Source organism: Cavia porcellus, unplaced genomic scaffold (assembly GCF_034190915.1).
Source record: "Cavia porcellus strain 051 isolate PalLab524CR breed Dunkin Hartley unplaced genomic scaffold, mCavPor4.1 scaffold_1, whole genome shotgun sequence".
Classification (NCBI taxonomy): Eukaryota; Metazoa; Chordata; class Mammalia; order Rodentia; family Caviidae; genus Cavia; species Cavia porcellus.
In genome coordinates this window covers 26,347,160-26,365,543 of record NW_026947484.1, presented here as the reverse complement: position 1 = coordinate 26,365,543, position 18,384 = coordinate 26,347,160, and the positions used below count along the sequence as shown (strand labels likewise).

Here is an 18,384-nt window from a genome sequence, read left to right as displayed (position 1 = left end):
AGTCCTTTGTCTGAGGGACAGTTCACTAAGATTTTTTCCCCAATTTGTGGGTTTTCTTTTCACTATGCTGGAGATTTCTTTCAACATGCAGAAACTCTTTAGTAAGATACGATACTAGTTATTGATTCTGTGAGGTATTTCCCATGCAGTTTGATTCTTGTTCATGAATTCACCTACCACTATGTCTTCAAGATTTTTACCTACTTTGTCTTCTAACAGATTTAATGTTTTTGTTTAATATTTATGTCTTTGATCCATTTAGACTTTAGTTTAGTACATGATGATAGGCATGGGTCTAGTTTTAGTTTTCAGCATATGGAGAGTGAATTTTTCCAGTACCATTTATTAAAGAGACTATGTTTTTTCCAGTGAACATGTTTGGCCCCTTTATCAAAGATAAGGTGGTTGAGTGTGCTTGTAGTTGTAGTTGTATCTTCTGATCTATTCCATTGATCTTCAGGTCTTTTTTTATTTCAGTACCATGTTGATTTTATTATAATAGATTTGTAGTATAATTTCAAGTCAGGGATTGTGATGCATCCTGATTTGCCTTTGTTGCTTAGAATTGCATTTGCTATTCTAGGTCTCTTCTGGTTCCAGATGAATTTTAGGAGTGATTTCTCTAGATCTGTGAGGTATGCTAGTGGTGCTTTGATTGGAATTACATTAAATCTGTATAACAATTTTGGGAGAATGGTCATTTTCACAATATTTATTCTTCCTATCCATGAACAAGGGATGTCTTTCCATTTTCTGAGGTCCTCTTCAATTTTTTTCTGGGTATTATAATTTTCCCTGAATAGATCTTTTACTTCTTTTATTAGATTGATTCCTAAGTATTTCATTTTGTTGGATGCTATTGTGAAGGGTGTGGCTTCTCTTATTTCTCTCTCAGTGATTTTGTTGTTAGTTTATAGGAATGCTTTTGATTTTGAGTGTTAACTTCGTATCCAGTAACATTACTGAATTTATTATACCTAGGATCTTTCAATGGAGTTTTGGAGGTCTTCTATGTAGAGTATCATGTCATCTGCAAATAATGATAGTTTAACTTCCTCTTTTTCTATCCTTACTCCTTTTATTTCTCTCTCTCTTGTATAATTGCTTTGGCTAGTATTTCCAGCACTGTGTTGGATAGGAGTGGTAATAATGGACATCCTTGTCTTATGCCTTATTTGAGGGTAAAAGTTTTCACATTGTGGCCATTTAATATGATGCTGGCTGTTGTTTTGTCGTAAATGGTCTTTCTCATATTGAGGTAAAGATCATCTATTCCAATTTTCTGTAAGGTTCTTATCATGAGTAAGTGTTGGACCTTATAAAAAGCTTTTTCTGCATCTATGGAAATGATCATGTGATTCTTATTTTTGGCTCTATCGATGTGGTGGATTACATTTATTGATTTACGTATGTTGAACCATGGCTGCATTCCTGGGATCAATCCTACTTCTTTGTGGTGTATAATCTTCTTGATGATTTGCTGCATTCTGATTGCCAATATATATTTTACATCTGTGTTCATTAGGGAGATTGGCCCGTAGTTCTCACTTTTAGTTGGATCTTTCCCATGTTTTGGAAGAGTAATATTTGCTTCCAGGAATGACTTAGAAAGGATTGCTTCCCTTTTGATTCCTTTGAAAAGTTTGAGGAGTGGTGGCATCAAGTCTTCTTTGTATTTCTTGTAGAATTCCATAGTGAATCCATCTGGGCCTGGGTTCTTCTTTGTAGGTAAGGATTTAATTACATTTTCAATTTCATTAATAGAAATTGGGTTGTTCAGCGATTTTACATCTTCTTGACCGAGCTTTGGTATTTCATGTTTCTAGGAATCTGTCTATTTCTTCTGTGTTATTGAACCTATGAGAGTAGAGGTTTTCAAAACAGGTGTTGATGATCTTCTGTATTTCCACAGAGTCTATAGTGATTTCACCATTTTCATTCCTTATTGCATGAATTTGAACTTTTTCTTTCCTTTTTTAAATAAGATTGGCTAGGGGCTTATCAATTTTATTCCTTCAAAGAGCCAACTCTGATTCATTGATTCTTTGGATTGTTTTCTAAGTCTCTATTGCATTTATTTCACTTCTGACCTTTATAATGTCCACCCTTCATTTGGCTTTGGGCTTGATTTGCTCTTCTTCTTCCAGATGTTTGAGGTGTAGCATCAGGTTGTTTATTTGTGTTTGTTCTGTATTCCTGATGTGGTCCTTCACTGCAGTAAATTTTCCTCTGAAGATTGCTTTCATTGCATCCCACAGATTCTGGTAAGTTGTATTTGTATTTTGATTTGCTTGTAGATATTTTTTAATTTCTTCTTTAATTTCTTCTGTGACCCACTGATTACTTGGGAGTGTATTATTCAATTCCAATGTGCTTCTGGGAAATTTTGCAGTTTCTTTCTTCATTAATTTCTAGTTTCATGGCACTATGTTCTGGTAACATACATGCGATAATTTGAAGTCTTTGGCATGTACTTATTTGTTTTGTGAGCTAGTACATGGTCTTATTTTTGAGAATGCCCTATATACTGCTGAGAAGAATGTACCTTCTGTTGGGTAGAACACTCTGTAGATGTCTGTCAAGTCCAGTTGTTCAAAGGTGTGATTTAGTTCTGTTATTTCTTTGCTGATTTTCTGTCTGGTTGATCTGTCCCTTTGTGTTAATGTTGTGTTAAGGTCTCCAGTTATAATTGTGTTATTGCTTACTTGATTTTTCATTTCTGTTAATATTTGTTTTGTATAGCTGGGTGCTCCCGAATTTGGTACATATATATTTAAGATTATTATGTCTTCGTCTTAAAGTTTTCCCCTAACTACTATGTAGTGACCTTCTTTATCTCTTTGGATCATTCTTGGTTTGACGTTAACACTGTCTGCAAACAGAATAGCCTTCTTTTTTGGGGATGCAATTTCTTGTTGCATGAAGTATTGTTTTCCATCCTTTGACTTTCAGTCTATGAGTTTCCTTTTGGGTTAGATGGCTTTCTTGTAGACAGCATATGGTTGGATGTTGTTTCTTGATCCATTCGGCCAGTCTGTTTCTTTTAATGATGAATTGACCCAGTTCCATTAATGATTGTAACTGATATATATTGGTTTATTGATTTATTTTGACATGTTATCTTTCTGCTCTTTCTTCTTTACCTTTCCACTCTGTTTAATTGTCTGCCTTGCTTAGTGTTTTTTTTTTTTTTTTCCTATGTCTATCCAGAATGTCTTTCAGTATTCTTTGCAGGTTTGATTTGGTGGTCATGAAGTTCTTCAGCTGTTCTTTGTCATGGAAGTATCTTATTTCTCCATCTACTTTGAAGGACAGTTTTTCAGGGTACATGAGTCTGGGTTGGAAGTTGTTTTCCTTTAGGATCTGAAATACTTCACGCTCTTCTTGACTTCATTGTTTGTGTTGAGAAGTCTGCTATAATTCTGATAGACTTTCCTTTATAGGTTGTCTGTCTTTTCTAACAGCTTTTAATATTCTGTTCTTATGTTGTATTTCTGGAATGTTGATTATTATATGTCTGGGTATAGTTTTCTTTTGGTTATGGCTATTTGGAGTTTTATATGCTTCATCGATCTGTATGTCAGTCTCCATTCTCATGTTTGGAAAATTTTCAGCTATTACTTCTGGAAATAGCCTCTTGATATCATTTGTGTTGTCCCCTTGTTTTTTGTTTATCCCTATCAATCTTATGTTGTTTCTTTTTGCATTATCTTGCAGCTATTGAATTATTTTTTCCTGATTCCTTGTTATTTTTAAAAGATTTTTCCTTTCTTGTTAACTAGCTGCAATCTTGTCTTTGAGGTCTATCTTCACTTTCATTGAGATGGTTTTGCCAACTTTCAATGGGATTTTTAATTTCCTGTATATCTCTCTGAATGTGCTCCATGCATTGTTTGTTTCTTATACTGTAATTTTTAAACTACGTCTCTTTTAGATGTGTTCAGCATTTCTTCCATTACATTTATCATTTCTTTTATCTAGGAGATTATTTCTGATTTGAGTTCTGTTATAGTTTCCCAGTTTCTTAGTTTTGAGTGATGTGCCAAAGCTTCCCTTGTGTGCACTGGAAATCATGTTATGTGCCCTCGGCTCTGGGACTCATTGAAGGTTGCTGGGCATTGCCCAGTGAGGGCCTCAGGACCTCCTGTGAGTTCTCTCATGGTCTAGGATGCTGGATAAGGTCTTAACCCCTGGTAGAGATAATCCAAAGCTTTCCTCCAGTGCACTGGAAAACATGTCACGCACCTTCAGCTCCTGGGACTGAATGGAGGTAGCTGGGCGTGGCCCAGTCAGGCACGCGGGGACCTCCCTCACTTCCTCTGGTGGTTTATGACTCTGGGCAGCGTCTTAATGACTGGGAGCGATTGTCCAAAACTTTCCTCAGGTGTGCTAGAAAACACCTCACTTGCCTCTAGCTCCCAGGACTGAATCCATATATTTTTTTCTTTTCCCCTTTCTTCCTTCCCCTTTTCCTCATCACAGTTTGTCTTTTCTGTTTTCAAATCACAAAATCTGTTGTACATTTTGGATCTTATATACTCGTTCAGTTTCTTACCACTAGCTAGGAAATAGTGAAGCTGCATTTTAAAGCTAGGCACTCTTGCACTCTATGGATATCAAGAGACTTGCTGCCTCATGCTGTCCACCCAGCACACTTTAGTGCATGGAGTACTCTCCTCTAAACTAGGAAAGGGGTTAGTATTAGAATTTAGAGGTGCGTCATTCTTAGGCAACATAAATAAGTGAAAATTTCATCTCTTTAGCATCTTGCTGGTGTGTTCCACTATGAAATTACTATTACTACCGTGAAAGCATTGCTTGTTAAATAAACCATAATAGGTAACATATTTACATAAAAATTTACATATTTTCTTCTTTTAAACATTTTCCATATGCTTTTGTCCTCTACATTCCTGTGATCCCCAGCTGACTGGGGATCATAGTTTATATGATGATAAAATAAGACCAATGTTTCCTTTAATAACAGTGAAATTATTATTTGTCACTTTCAAAAGGGGAGGCATTGGATTAAAATAAATACTAAAATCAGATGTGGCATAACAATACTGTAGGAGAATAAAGTGTACATTAAATCAATAAGGGAACAAAGTTTGAAATAATGATTCATTTACTGTATATCTCCCAAGTATTTGTTAATCAAAAATGAATATCAATGGACATACTGAATTAAATGGTGTCCCATATGATTATCATTAGATTAGAAATTATAATCTGAAATTATTTGTGATATTTTTCTAAAGTTTTTAATGATGGCTTGCTTTTAAAAATATTTATGTAAGATAAAAGATGCTGATTTCAGATATAACTGTAAAATATGATGTAAGGTTCAGAAAAAGTAAATAACCCCATATATAATATGTGAATTATATTTCAAAACACCTTAAATTACAAGTTGAGTATTTAAGAAACAGAATGATGCTATGATTTAAAGGGTATCACTAATAATGATTATGATCACTTGCTCTGCTTTCCCAAAGCATAGTGAACTCAGCACACCCACCGTGAACTGGGTTTGCTCTAGTTATTTGCCGTCCATGTCCCTTTTGCAATCAACTGCATTTTCAAAATTTTAGCTCATTTTTTTTCTTTAGTTGCTTCATTAATATTTTTGAAGTTTTTCATGAATTATTGATGCCAGTACTTTATCAGAAATGTGCTTTAATAATATTTCCTCTCAAGTCATGATGTTTTCCTTTCCTTAGAAGATAATAGACAAATCTGAAATATTTGTGGTCAATTTTTTAAAATAAATTATACTTTTAGTTTTATGTCTAAGAAACCTTTGATTAAATCAAAATTATGAACATTTCCTCCTAGGACTCATTTTACAAGTTTTGTAAGCTAGGTTTTTTATTCAAATGTGTCATCTGTTTTGGTTGAGTATTTAAATGATGTAAAGCATTTATTTTAAATCTAAAGATAAAATGGGCACCACATTTGTACCATATTTTGTGCACTACCATGTTATATTGTCCAATTCTATACAGTATACTGCATTTTAAATATTTTCTCATTTAAATGATTATGCAAATTACTATATTATTGAGTGAATAATTATATCTATTTTGAAGATGAGAAAATGAGGCATAAAGAGGCCACAGTTTAAACCCAGTAGGTGAAAACAGCAATGAAGCCATCTTGTCTGACTCTGAAACTCACAGGATATCCTGTGTTTGCAAAGAAATTGTTAGCCAAAAAAGATGATGCACACTTGTAATCCCAGTACTCTGTGAGGCTGAGGCAGAAGGATGGCAAGTTTGACCTCATTCTGGGAAACTTTATGACTTAGGGAAACCCTGTTTCTAGATTTAAAAATTTTAGAAAGGGTTGGAGTTGCATTTCTGTGCAAAGGTCCTGGGTCCAGCTTCTCCACTGCCACACACTGAAAAAGGAAATTGTTTTCAACAGTAAAACTCCTGTGATGCGAACAACCTGAAGGAATCAGAATTGAACTGTTTTTTCTACCTCCTCACTGACACCTGATCTGGACTTTTCATCCCCACCCCTCAGTTCCTAGCTGAGGCTTGAATGCCCTTGTGAGTAGTGCATCAGCTGATGCTTTTGAATGGATGAATAAACTGTGACATCAACAAAACAGAGTATCACTCTGCAGTAGAAGGATTGAACTGCAGACACAACAGAGTAGATGACTCACATACGTTATATTGAGAAGAGCTAGGGTTTTTTTTCTTCCTTTCAAAAGCTTATATTTATATGAATATTGCAAAGAGGACCAAATCAATCAGTGGTGGCAAGAAGTAGACAGAGAAAGGGTTCTCTGCAAAAAACCTCAGAAGAATGCAGGGTGATGGGTGATAGAGTTGTATTACATCTCAATTCTGGTCTTGGTTAGATGGCTTGTATGCATTTGGCCAGTCTGTGCACAAAAGAGAATGAATTTATTTTGTACAGATTACATTTCAATAAACCTGACAAAAGAATAAAATATTTTTATTAATATAGCTGTTATTCTAATGAATAGGACTAGACTAACCAAATCAGTCAGCTCCCTTCTTTAGAAAGAAGATCACAGAGAGTTTCTCAGTACCAAGTTCTCTTCACTGTGTCCTTGAGACACAGCAGGTTCCTCCTCAATGGTGTGAAACTGAATTCAGCAGTCCTTGAACTGCTGCCTCTGTAGAAGTGAGAATACCCAGCAGATTCCCATGAAGCTATGTTTTAAGGATTTTTTTGTTTTGAATCAAAAATATGCATATAGAGTGAGAATCCAAGAAACTTGAAGCAAGTGTGTAGGCCTCAGTCAAGCATCTGGAACTGCAAACTTATTTGAAAACAGTGATGCTATGTTTCCTGAGAAGCCCTGCTGCCTATCAGAACATTTATGGATAATACTACACTGTACCTCTGTCTTTCTCTTATTGGCCTTTTGTAGGAAGTCTAAAAGGCAATTTGTATGCTAGTGTTCCTCATGTAAATTAGGTCATTATCCTTTTAAAGGTAGAAAGTCTCTCCTACGAGATGGAGCTTTCTAAAAAACAGACTTGACCTTTCTTTTCCTCTATTCAGGGTGCCTGTGGAGCTTGCACTCATTAGCCTGAATTTGACTCCATGACATTTTTACTTAATTTTCTTTTTTTCTCCATGTTGGACACATGGGGCAACCATTTATGTTCATTTTTGACCTGAGATGCTCTCTAATCTCTTTCCAGCTGTGGCATTTGTCGTTCAGTCACATCAAAATGTGGTAACCCTTCTCTCCACATGGCAATTCCCAACTGTTAATTGATTTATTTTAGAGAAAGAGCTAGACACAGGCCCATGGATTTAGCGCCATTTAATTAGTGTTAACCAGAACAGTGGTTAGAAAGGCAATTTCCTCTGAAGTAGAAATATATTTTATGAGGTAGTAGAAGAAACAAACAAATAAACAAAAAAGTTTTGAAGTCCTAGTTTTTAAGTACTCCGAATCAATAATAGTCTTAAAAGTAGTGTTCTCTTCTTTTAGCATTGATGACTATGACATCAGTACCTGCACTGTCCTGCCTTTACAGCCAAGAGGTCATCATGCAGAGTAAATGTATCTCTAGAAGGCATTGCCAGAAACATTTTAATGTATGTCAAAAAATGTGACCCCGTTATGACTCTGACAAGCTTTGCTTTTGATCTTGAAATACTCCACTTAGAGATTGTTAAGAGGCAGTGAAATCCAGAGCCTTATAACTGTACATAAGGAGTATGCATTTTGAAGGCCTGGCTTTTTCCTCTGTGAGCATTAATTGGTCCCTTTAATGTATACATATGCACTGTCCTCCAGCAGTGTGTTAGTTATATCAAGGGTGAATATTTAAAATGCGTGTTGGCAGTATACACTGACACACTTCAAGACACAAGTGGTCTAGGAAGCTACAGACCAGAGAAGAGAGCTGCTTATCTCAGAAGGGGGTGTCCCAGAGCAGGAGGCAGCACGCGGAGGAATATGCAGGAGTAGCCACAGGAGGGCCAGTGGAAAGCATGTGTTTGGACTGACAAGGAAGCCTGTGTCAGTAATGGCTAGAGCCAGAATGGCCACTCAGTGTGTAGAGAGATGACTTTTAAAAATTCTGTTTTCTACTTCCCCTTTATTGCTTAAAATTCTATTTTGTAACTATTTTAAATAAACCTGTTTCTTTTTATTGACAAATAATAATCATGTATATTTCATAACTGTTCTATACTAGTAGCCTCTTCCTAGTGATAGGCATTGCTGTTTCTAAAGCAGATGTTCTATAGTAGCCACAAAGCTCAAAAGAAATAAAGAATTTCTCGTGTTAGTGGTAACTCTCTGTTCATGAGTGGATCCTAAAGTACGTCTTGAGGAGGGTTTTAGCCCTATTACCACAGACTCTTACTATCCAGCTGTTTGCTTCTGGTTTAAAAAAAGAGAAGGAGATGAAGAGGGAATGGGAGGATAATTTCTCTATGAGCATGAATGAGTGTTAACTTTCTAAATTTTCCTAATAGAACACAGACTTCAATAACCCAATTCCTAAGGATCTTTACTTTGAATGTTAGTAATTATGCCCCATATACCTGAAAACATTAAACATAATTTGCTGTGCTATGACCTAGAGTATATAATTACTATAAATTGTAACTGTGAGAAGTAAAAGATACTGTTGTATGCCTCTTGGGCAAGTCAACCAATAGGTCCTGCTGCATGGTAGTTCTGATGGATCATTCTCATTTAATTGGTTCCAGCACTTTGCAAATGTAAGAATTATTTTACTATTTAGTCATTTTCTCTTCTTGATAAATGTTGATAAAAGTTTGATAAATGTTTGTTCTGTTATTTTGGTCATCTATTATTGTGGTTTGGTATTTTCATTTAATTTTTTATTAATCAAATAAGGATTTTTATTTAGTACAAGATAGGAGAATGAAATTCTAAATTGTATTTTCCCACATAGGTACTAATTGTTAATTATTTTTAACAATGTTTCCCTTCTTCACTGAGTATATATCTCTTACCATAATTTAAATTCATACATAGGCTACATTTCTGCTAGCAATTCTGTCCCATTAATGTCTCTTTTTATACAACCAACACACATTATTAAATGCCATTTTATAGAATATTGGGCATCTAATAGGTTTAAACCTCTTCATCATTCTCCTTCTAAACATTTCCATTCTTAACAATATTTTTTATTCCTAAAGAAGCACTTTACTGTAAATTCATAAAGCCCAACTATTTGTTACAATGCTGAGCTAAATACACAAAGATTTTAAATTTTAGTGTTTGCTTCAGCAGCATACATACAAAAAATTAGATTATAAACTTTTTGAGTTCTCATGTATCATTTTAAATATATTAAAAATAATTTGCATGAAACCCTTGCACTTCAGATAATCTGTTCATCCATTCTAGACTTTACTTTCTTCTTCTTTTATCTGTGTTGTTTAATTTAAAGATGATGCTTTTTTCTAGAAAAGGTAAAAACAAAATTACACTTGACTCATTCAGCTTGTCTCTGTTATTGTTAAAGTATTCTTTTCTGTGGGTCAGGTCTCTGTATCTACTCTGTTCATAAAACTCAGCCTTTTATTCACTCTTACTTTTCTCAAGCATCATCTTTTGTCGTTGTTTTTTGTTTTCTCTTCGTAGCCTTCAGGAGTGGTCTCCATGTTCTCTGGCCAGACCCACTTTCCCACATTCCTTCACCCTGAACTTATGCTGCCCTATGTGACTGACACACTCCCTTTGTGGGGATCCCCTGGCAGCCACGTCAGCATATCTAGTTACCACCATCTAGTTTTCCTTACTATGATGATTTATTAATAATCATATTATCAATCTGGCTTGCGATAACTTTTAACTATTCTTAACTTGTAACTTTCTGGTTTCTTTTCTGTTCTTTTTTTTTTTGAGTGTATGGCCATGCACTTACAATTTTATAGAATTTTCTGAGCTACCTAATCAATACGTTTCTTCTGGCTTCTACCACCTCTGGGAGAATACACACCAGCACCATTCCCACTTGCCCTCGGCCTCTCACTGTTACACCTCATCAATGTTTTTCTGGTCAGATGTGAAGCCAAAGATGGAGTTTCCCTTTTTGTTTCTTCAGCCACCTGAAAGGTGCTGCTAAAAGTGTTTCAATAAGAATTTATGAAATATTCTTGTGATTGGGAGCTGTGGGATCTTCCTGACTTTAGACCTTTCCAGGTTAACAGAAATTGGAAATGTGAGATTAATTTGAACAGAGAATCTGAAAAGTGGCTGGAAAGAGCAGATAGGCAACGCCCCCGCACCAAATGAGCAGTCTCAGGGTGTAGGTTTGTGTGATTGGGGGCAAGGAGAAGGAGGTGGATATGTCCAGGCACAGTTTCATAATTGCTGTCACATACACCTGGACCACAGTCTCAGGGAGCTGGCTTCTCTGTTGCCTTTCTCCTGGTAAGTTTGAGAGTTATTTTCACTAAAATTCCTGGCCATGATTCCAAAATGGAACACTGAGAAGCCACAATAAGTGTAAAGAAATATATGGTCAGTCCTATCAGTTACCTGTAATGAGATAAAATCAAGCTATATGAAAATTCTTCCTCTTTTCTTTATCTCATTCTCAAGTTTTTGAAATACTCTTCATCCTTAAAGAGTTTGTGCAGTGCCCCTTTCTGGTAGACCCAGGTACACGCAGCCAGCCTTTCTTATGTGTTTGTGTTTTCATACTTTGTATTGTTATTGAGTATATTGTCATTCCTATTTTGGCCTTAAACCCTCAGTAATAGTTCCAATTCTTAGTCATTTTCCTACTTCCAACATATACTATATTGCACAGTAGTTTCTAATATATTTATGAAACACAATGTAAATGAACTTGAAGATACTAGAACTGCTTGACTTCCACAAGCTGACTTTAGAAAGTTATAGAAATGTCCTTTTAGAGGCTTTCCTTAGAACTGTGACCAATAAGTAGAAGTTACACAAAAGAGTTGAAGGCTTTATTTAAAGGATTTGCTAATTTGGGCTGTTCACCAATACAATAAACTGAGTGTGAATAATATTCATTTTACCACTGATTGTTGTAACCCAACAAAGAATGAACTCGTGTGTGTGTGTGTGTGTGTGTGTGACAGGAAGTAAAGGCAGATATGTTTCTTTCTGTCTGTTTGGGTTTTTCTTCCCCAACACTTAGGACTCAGCACAGGCCCTCACACATGATAAGCAGCCCCTCTACCGAACTATCTGCCTAGCCCTTTTTTTATTTTATTGTTAAGATAGTGTCTTGCTGAATTGCTCAAGATAGCCTGAAACTTGGAATCCTTTTGCTTCAGCCTTCTGATCATGTGAGATTATATGTGTGTCCACTATACCTGACACAGATACAAGTTTTTATCCACATACTATTTTAAGCAATATGTGTGTATGAATTTGTATCCAGAACTTATTTTTAATATTATTGATATAAAACAAAACAAAACAAGCAAACAAAAATAAAGATTCCCACAGCAAAGCTTTTAGAACTTTGAGAAACCTCAAAATATTTTCCTTTGCATCAGACTTAAATGATTTAGCATGGCAAGACAGGGTATCCTATGCATGCAAACCTTAAACAGGTACAAGCTATATTTTATTTTTTGCAAAACTTCAAAAGCAAATCATTGTTCTTAACTCCAATTCATTTGGAGAGCAGAGATGCAAAATATGAGTCCATGTAGAAATGTGTATTTAAATAATCTGTGGTTATACACAGTGAAATAATTTATTTAACATCTCTGTAGGTGAAGTAATACGTAACAATACACATACTATATTTGACTTATTTTATAAAAATTTCTTCCTAGTGATACATAAAGATACACCTTATAATCTATTGCTTTAATGGTCAAAGAAATATAAGTTGTGTGATAGTAACTGAGACAGTTTATATGATTTTCAAATGAATGCTAGGTAAATCTAGAACCTTTATTACCTAGTAGAGCACCTTAATTCCTGAGTCTGCTTTCTCATGTGTAAACTGAGAATAACAGGTGAATCCTAGAGTGCTTCTGAAAAGTAGAATGAGACAACGCTTGTAGAGTGTTAAACGTTTCTTTGTATTGTATCAGTCACAGCTTTTCATAGCCAGAGTTAATAACATCTCTCAAATAGCCAAAATTACCAGTAAAAAATGCTGACAACTGGAAATTTGATGTTATTTTATCATGCAAATAATTTTGACCTTCAGATATTATTTATTTTGCTTTAGAAGCCTCATTTCTTCTGTATTGCTAACCAGTTTACTCTGTTTTGTGTAACAATTTATAATATGCCTTAAAAGTACTGATTGTATTAAGGTTTGGGGTTCAATTACTTGTTTCAAATGCTCAGTGACTGAGGAAAGCATGTCATTTTCTCCTCTTCTGTACACTGGAGTCCAACAATAGGCTGTGAATAGGGCAAATCAGAGAGACACAAATACCAGTGTAAGAGGCCCATTGTGTTAGTTTGTTCCCTGTCATATGGTTTTAATTTCACTTGGCTGATTGATTATGCTGGACTGACTGATAGCACACTGTCTCCTCCTGGAAATCTCTAGACATTTTCTTATTCCTCTTCTTATCTGTCCGTTTTGATTCTAGAACTTAAATGAAATGGAATTACAGCATTCACTTTGTTTTCCTGTGCTAAGTGATTATCTCTGAAGTGCAATTTTGTGATTAGGCCAGACGGCATGCATATACTCAGCTAATGCTGATTTTCCCCAGGGTGCAGACAGGTAAACTCATAATGAATGGATGTTGTGCTCTGATTTCAAATGGATGTAAAACCTCGCCACGCTTGGTAGTTTTATTTTAAAAATGTGTTTAATTATTCTAAAATTAACAGGAGAATATTAAAATTGAACTTTAGAAATACGACATTTAAACATAAGTCAAGGGCGCTAACTGCTTATGAATGTTAATCCTCTTAAAAATAAAAGAAACAAATTTACTTGGCATAAATGGAAGAGGGTGTCATTGAAAATCTTTAGCTTAATTATTTATATTTTTCCTGATTAATTCCAAAAATGTCTGAATGCAGCTTGGTATTTGTATTGTCAAATTTTAGTGTTCCTTATTTTGAAAACTGTAATAATTAATTATGCAACTAATTACTGTCATAGCATTGTCACAGTTGTTTGGTCTTCAGGGGTAACTTTGAGGTTCAGGGGAAAAGTTATGAATTAATATTGGCACAAAGTATATAAGTAATTTCTTTAATATTTTAAGAAGAAATTTTATAAATTTGTTTACAAATTTAAAGAGAATTTCGCATTCACCAATTAGACATACCTTGATCAAACCACCAGAATCAGTGTTTGGTACCTAAACTGTTCCTGTTTCACTTATTTGCTTGGAATTAGCACTGTCCATGATACTCAAGTGGAAAAATACGCAAGTTTCCACTCTTACTTCATTTGAGAAGGAAGAGGAAAGAATTCAGAATATTGCTCCCCTAAGTCCTTTTGAGAGAAAACTTTAGAAATCAAGCATATACTTTAAGGCACTGGAGAAGCTGTCATTGAAACCTTCTTTTTTCAGGTATGACAAGCTGGGGCTCATGATGATTACGTGAGATATCAGTCATGTAGTGACACAGCTTTGGGTGGCTCTTCTGACTTCCAAAACCATGTTCTCTGCCCCGCATTCTGAAGCCCCAACTCCTGGCTCCTGCATGTGTGCAGGTCGGCCAGAATCCCACTTTGTCTACTCATTCAGAGATAATCTAGCCCTTCATTTACAGTTCTTTGTACCTTTATAGTTCTTCATTTAAACAACTACCACCAAAAACCATATTTGATAATATAATAAAACATCCTGTTGGAAAATATAATTTTAAATAATTATAATTTAGTGAAATAATTTTCATTTTAAAAGTCTATGAAGTATGGTAAAGTTTTACATCCACTTATAATCAAAGAACAACTATGTACCCTGCACCACAGTGGAAATCAGCATTTCGAACATTCTGTATTCTGTAAAAGTGCCACGTAAAGTAAGAAACAACAACAACAACATAATAATAAGAGATGTTCTAAAGCATATGTGTAGGTTAGCAAAGTGTATTTCTCTGAATGGGCTGCAGTTCAACAGTGTCTGTTTGAAATCTCTCTGTTTGGCCTGTTGGTAAAGAGGCTGCTTGGTTATTTATAGAACATGTTTTCTTACATATTTTTATTGTCCAAGAGTGCAAAAAGCTCTATCTCTCCCAAAGAGGCCGCTCACACTTCTTGTGCTTTCCACATATACCTGCTCTTCTAATGTCTCCTTCATCATTCTGAAATACATTGTTTTCTCATCTGTCTGAATTCAACTCATCATTTTCTTAAATTAATATTTTTGAATACCTTTTGGGTTCACTTAGGAAAAGAAAAAATCAAAATATTTTAACTGAGTTCAGGTATTTCAATATTGACTTATCTTTTATTCATGCTTTCTCCTAGAATTTTGAGTGTTTGGAAGTGGACTAAAAATTTGCCAAACAGCAAGAGAAGACAAGAAAGGGGAGCTATTCCACTGTTTGTAAAACCGTAGCTGGGGAGGAGAAAGTCGAGTGTCTCCAAGTGCAAGCTGTGTTGCATCGAACCGTCCCTAAATTTGCCTAGAGAGTCATAACCAAGCTTGCATACATATTATCTGGCATGCTTACTACTTACAGATCCGTCCAATTTCTTTTTCAATGTTACAGCTTCCGCTACGTTTGAGGACTTCCAGATTCGTCCCCATGCTCTCTTCGTTCATTCATATCGAGCTCCGGCTTTCTGTGATCACTGTGGAGAAATGCTCTGGGGCCTGGTGCGTCAAGGCCTTAAATGTGAAGGTAAATTGTTTTCATTCCCAAGAAGGCAAATACCTCTTGGCATGATCCACTTACATTGTGCTATCTGCAATAGTATCCTTTGGGCCTCAGAAGTATCCTTCAGGCATTTTTTGGATGGATGAACACAGTTTTATTCATTTTTAAAAATGTCCTGTCTTTGTATATTTGACCTGATCTGAAACCAGATTCTCACATTTGCCTCCCTCATATATCTCACCTGTATTGCAGTGAGCATTTTAGCAACAGACTAAAATAAAATTTGTATTGTAACTAAACCAAAAATCAGAGTAGCAGGCACTGAAATGAGGAGAAATTCAGAAAATTAATCAAATCAACCAAGATCACTCAGCTCCTGAATTGGGTAGCCTGAAATATATATCTGAATTTCTATACCAGTATCAGAGTTTTATCATTTTATCATAACCACGGGGCAAAAACAACTTGAACTACACAATTTAACATGCTGGAATACCGTAATAAATTTTATGACCTTACCCAATCATCCTTTGTATCTTGAGGAGGATAGAGCTCTTTGAATTTTGGCCAACATGATAAAGCTTTATAATGTAATTTATAAATGTGCACGTCAAAGTTGTTTAATTTTTTCTGAGCAAAATAGTTAAGGGACAGTGACCTAGAAGAAATTCTGCCTAAACTCTTGTTTTATGAAAATTTCTCTGGCTTACTGTGGCGAACAACTTGTAACACCCAGCTGAACTGAATCAGCATGGTTCTGAGTGTGGAGGCCCAGCTGAGTATTGCTACCAACAGTATAAAAGGAAAACTCCAGGGGAAGAGAGTGTGCTATTGATTCTCCTGGAGAAGATTGTCACGCTGGTTTTCCTGATAGGAACTTAGCTGTTCTTATCATCAGAGAAGCTCAAGTCCTCGCTGTTGCTGGGGAAGTCTGCTCTGGTACTTAACTTGAGCATGACTTTCCGGCTCCAGTGCAGATCCCTCAGCCTGCTGGCACAGATCCTTCATCTTGCTGGTGCTGACTTTCTAGCTTCCACCACTGTGAGTTTTCCTAGTGCAGATCTTTGGTAGAGACTTGGCATTGTTTTGGGCTCTCCATCTTCAGCTGGACACATGCAAGGACATTACCGTGGTATCGAGGCCCTCAGCTAGATTCTTTGGGTCTCTAGTGTGGGAAGAGATCTCCTGAACTCTTCGCATTTCATTGTTTGGGTAAATATTATAAAGTAACCCTATCAATTATGTGTCCTTGAAAACCCTGACTACAACACCTACTCTTTGACACATGCAGAAATTCTGAGTTATGGTCACCAGTTGCCTGGGGCATATGCATAGTGGAAATATTAACAGAAAAATGACATTTCTCTAAATGAAAAATATGCTTCCAATTTTCATTTACCCAGCAGAAGAAAACTATCATGTGAAAATAACTTCATATATCATCTTAACCAGTTTGCAAGACAGTTACCACTCTTCATTTTACAGACAGGAATACTAAGATGAAGTATTTTGTTCAAGGTAATATAGAAAAGCAAGTTGTAGAAGGAGAATTTAAGTCAATGTAGTCTCAACGTTGTAATGCACTGTGGTTAATATTTCCATTACATGTCCTCTCACATTTGAACTTGTGAAAGCTAAAAATCACTTAGAGAATTAACTTGGACTTTTATTACTAGATCCCTCAAAGCCCAAGTTCATTATTATAATGCCAAATATATGCAGCAGTGATAACCAGGGTAATTGCTAAACTTGTCTAATAAAATCAGAATTCAAAACCCATTTAAAGGTTATAGGAGGAAGGAACTAGAACAAGCTCACAAATTCTGAATTTTCAAGTAACCTCAAGAAAAAGAGGAGTAGTACTATAAAAATTCATACTTTATAATGAATAGTGGAATGGCTTTTAATTTATGATTGAATAAAAGCTATTTTTATTTTCTCTTTTCAGGATGTGGTCTGAATTACCATAAGAGATGTGCGTTTAAAATCCCCAACAACTGCAGTGGCGTGAGGCGAAGAAGACTCTCGAATGTTTCCCTCACGGGGCTCAGCACTGTCCGTACATCCTCCACGGAGCTCTCTACCAGCGCTCCTGATGAGCCCCTCCTGGTATGGTCTCCTGTTTATCCATTTCCCCGTTTCCATGAGAAATCTGTGGGATGCTGTGCTAACAGTGTCAGTCAGACAGTGTGCTGACAGGGAGGACTCAGCCAGAGTGTTAATGACTGTTTCTTCATGGCCTGCATTGTGGGTTGGTCAATGCTTCATCAAGTTCCCAACAGCATTTAGTTTGCTTTTTCTCTGAGCTTAGTAAAATGATAAAATATGTGATATATCATCACTATCAGGGTTGGAGCACCACAAACTAATGTGTTAATGTTGCAAAACATAGTTTGTCTAACTTTGGAAATTAAAGATAAAAGATGTTCTCTGTAGATCACTAGAGTAATTTTTGGCATAGTTGAATATTTCTTTTGGGAGAAAATGTATAATTGAATTTTATGAAAATTTGAAAGATTCTTTTATTGCTTATGTATATGCAACTTTATCATCAAACATGCACCAACCTTAGTATAATAGCACTTAAAATTTCCATTAGGGTTGGGTATTTAGCTCAGCGGCATAAGTGCCTGCCAGGCAATTGTGAGGTCCTGAGTTCAATCCCCCATACAAAAAAAAAAAAAAAATCCATTAACTCTAACACATCTTACGGATATGCTTTGAATATGCTTTTTGAAGGAAATTAAATTTTGATCAGTAGGAATGCTTCATACTCTGTTTTTACAGGGCCTTTTATGGGGGGGCAGTTCTTATGTTATCAGTCATTCTTTAAGTGAAACTGTTGGGAAAGGTGAAAACCAACACTTGCCAGTAACTAGGAAAATATGCTTTTATCAATATTCAAAATGTATGTGCATGATTATATTTTATTCTTTAAGGTTATATTATTTAGAGTAAATTATATTCTCACTGAAAGATGCTTTAGTCAAAATTTATTTTTAAAAATAACTATCATATTAAGTTCTCAGCCTAAAACTTTTTGAATTAGAATTTGTATAAGTTATAGCAGTTATTCTTGCTGTTATATATAGTGTTAAGAGTGA

General features: G+C 35.5%; 1 protein-coding gene across 4 annotated transcripts in view; it reads left to right on the top strand.

The window, feature by feature from the left end:
• Prkd1 (protein kinase D1) overlaps window positions 1-18,384 on the top strand; it is a 301,676-nt gene that overhangs the window by 215,593 nt on the left and 67,699 nt on the right. For all 4 annotated transcript variants that reach the window (XM_063246399.1, XM_063246381.1, XM_063246388.1 and 1 more), the window contains exons 3-4: window positions 15,173-15,304; window positions 17,229-17,389. In XM_063246399.1, coding sequence (XP_063102469.1) covers window positions 15,173-15,304; window positions 17,229-17,389 — 293 coding nt within the window. The remainder of the gene's footprint in view (window positions 1-15,172; window positions 15,305-17,228; window positions 17,390-18,384) is intronic.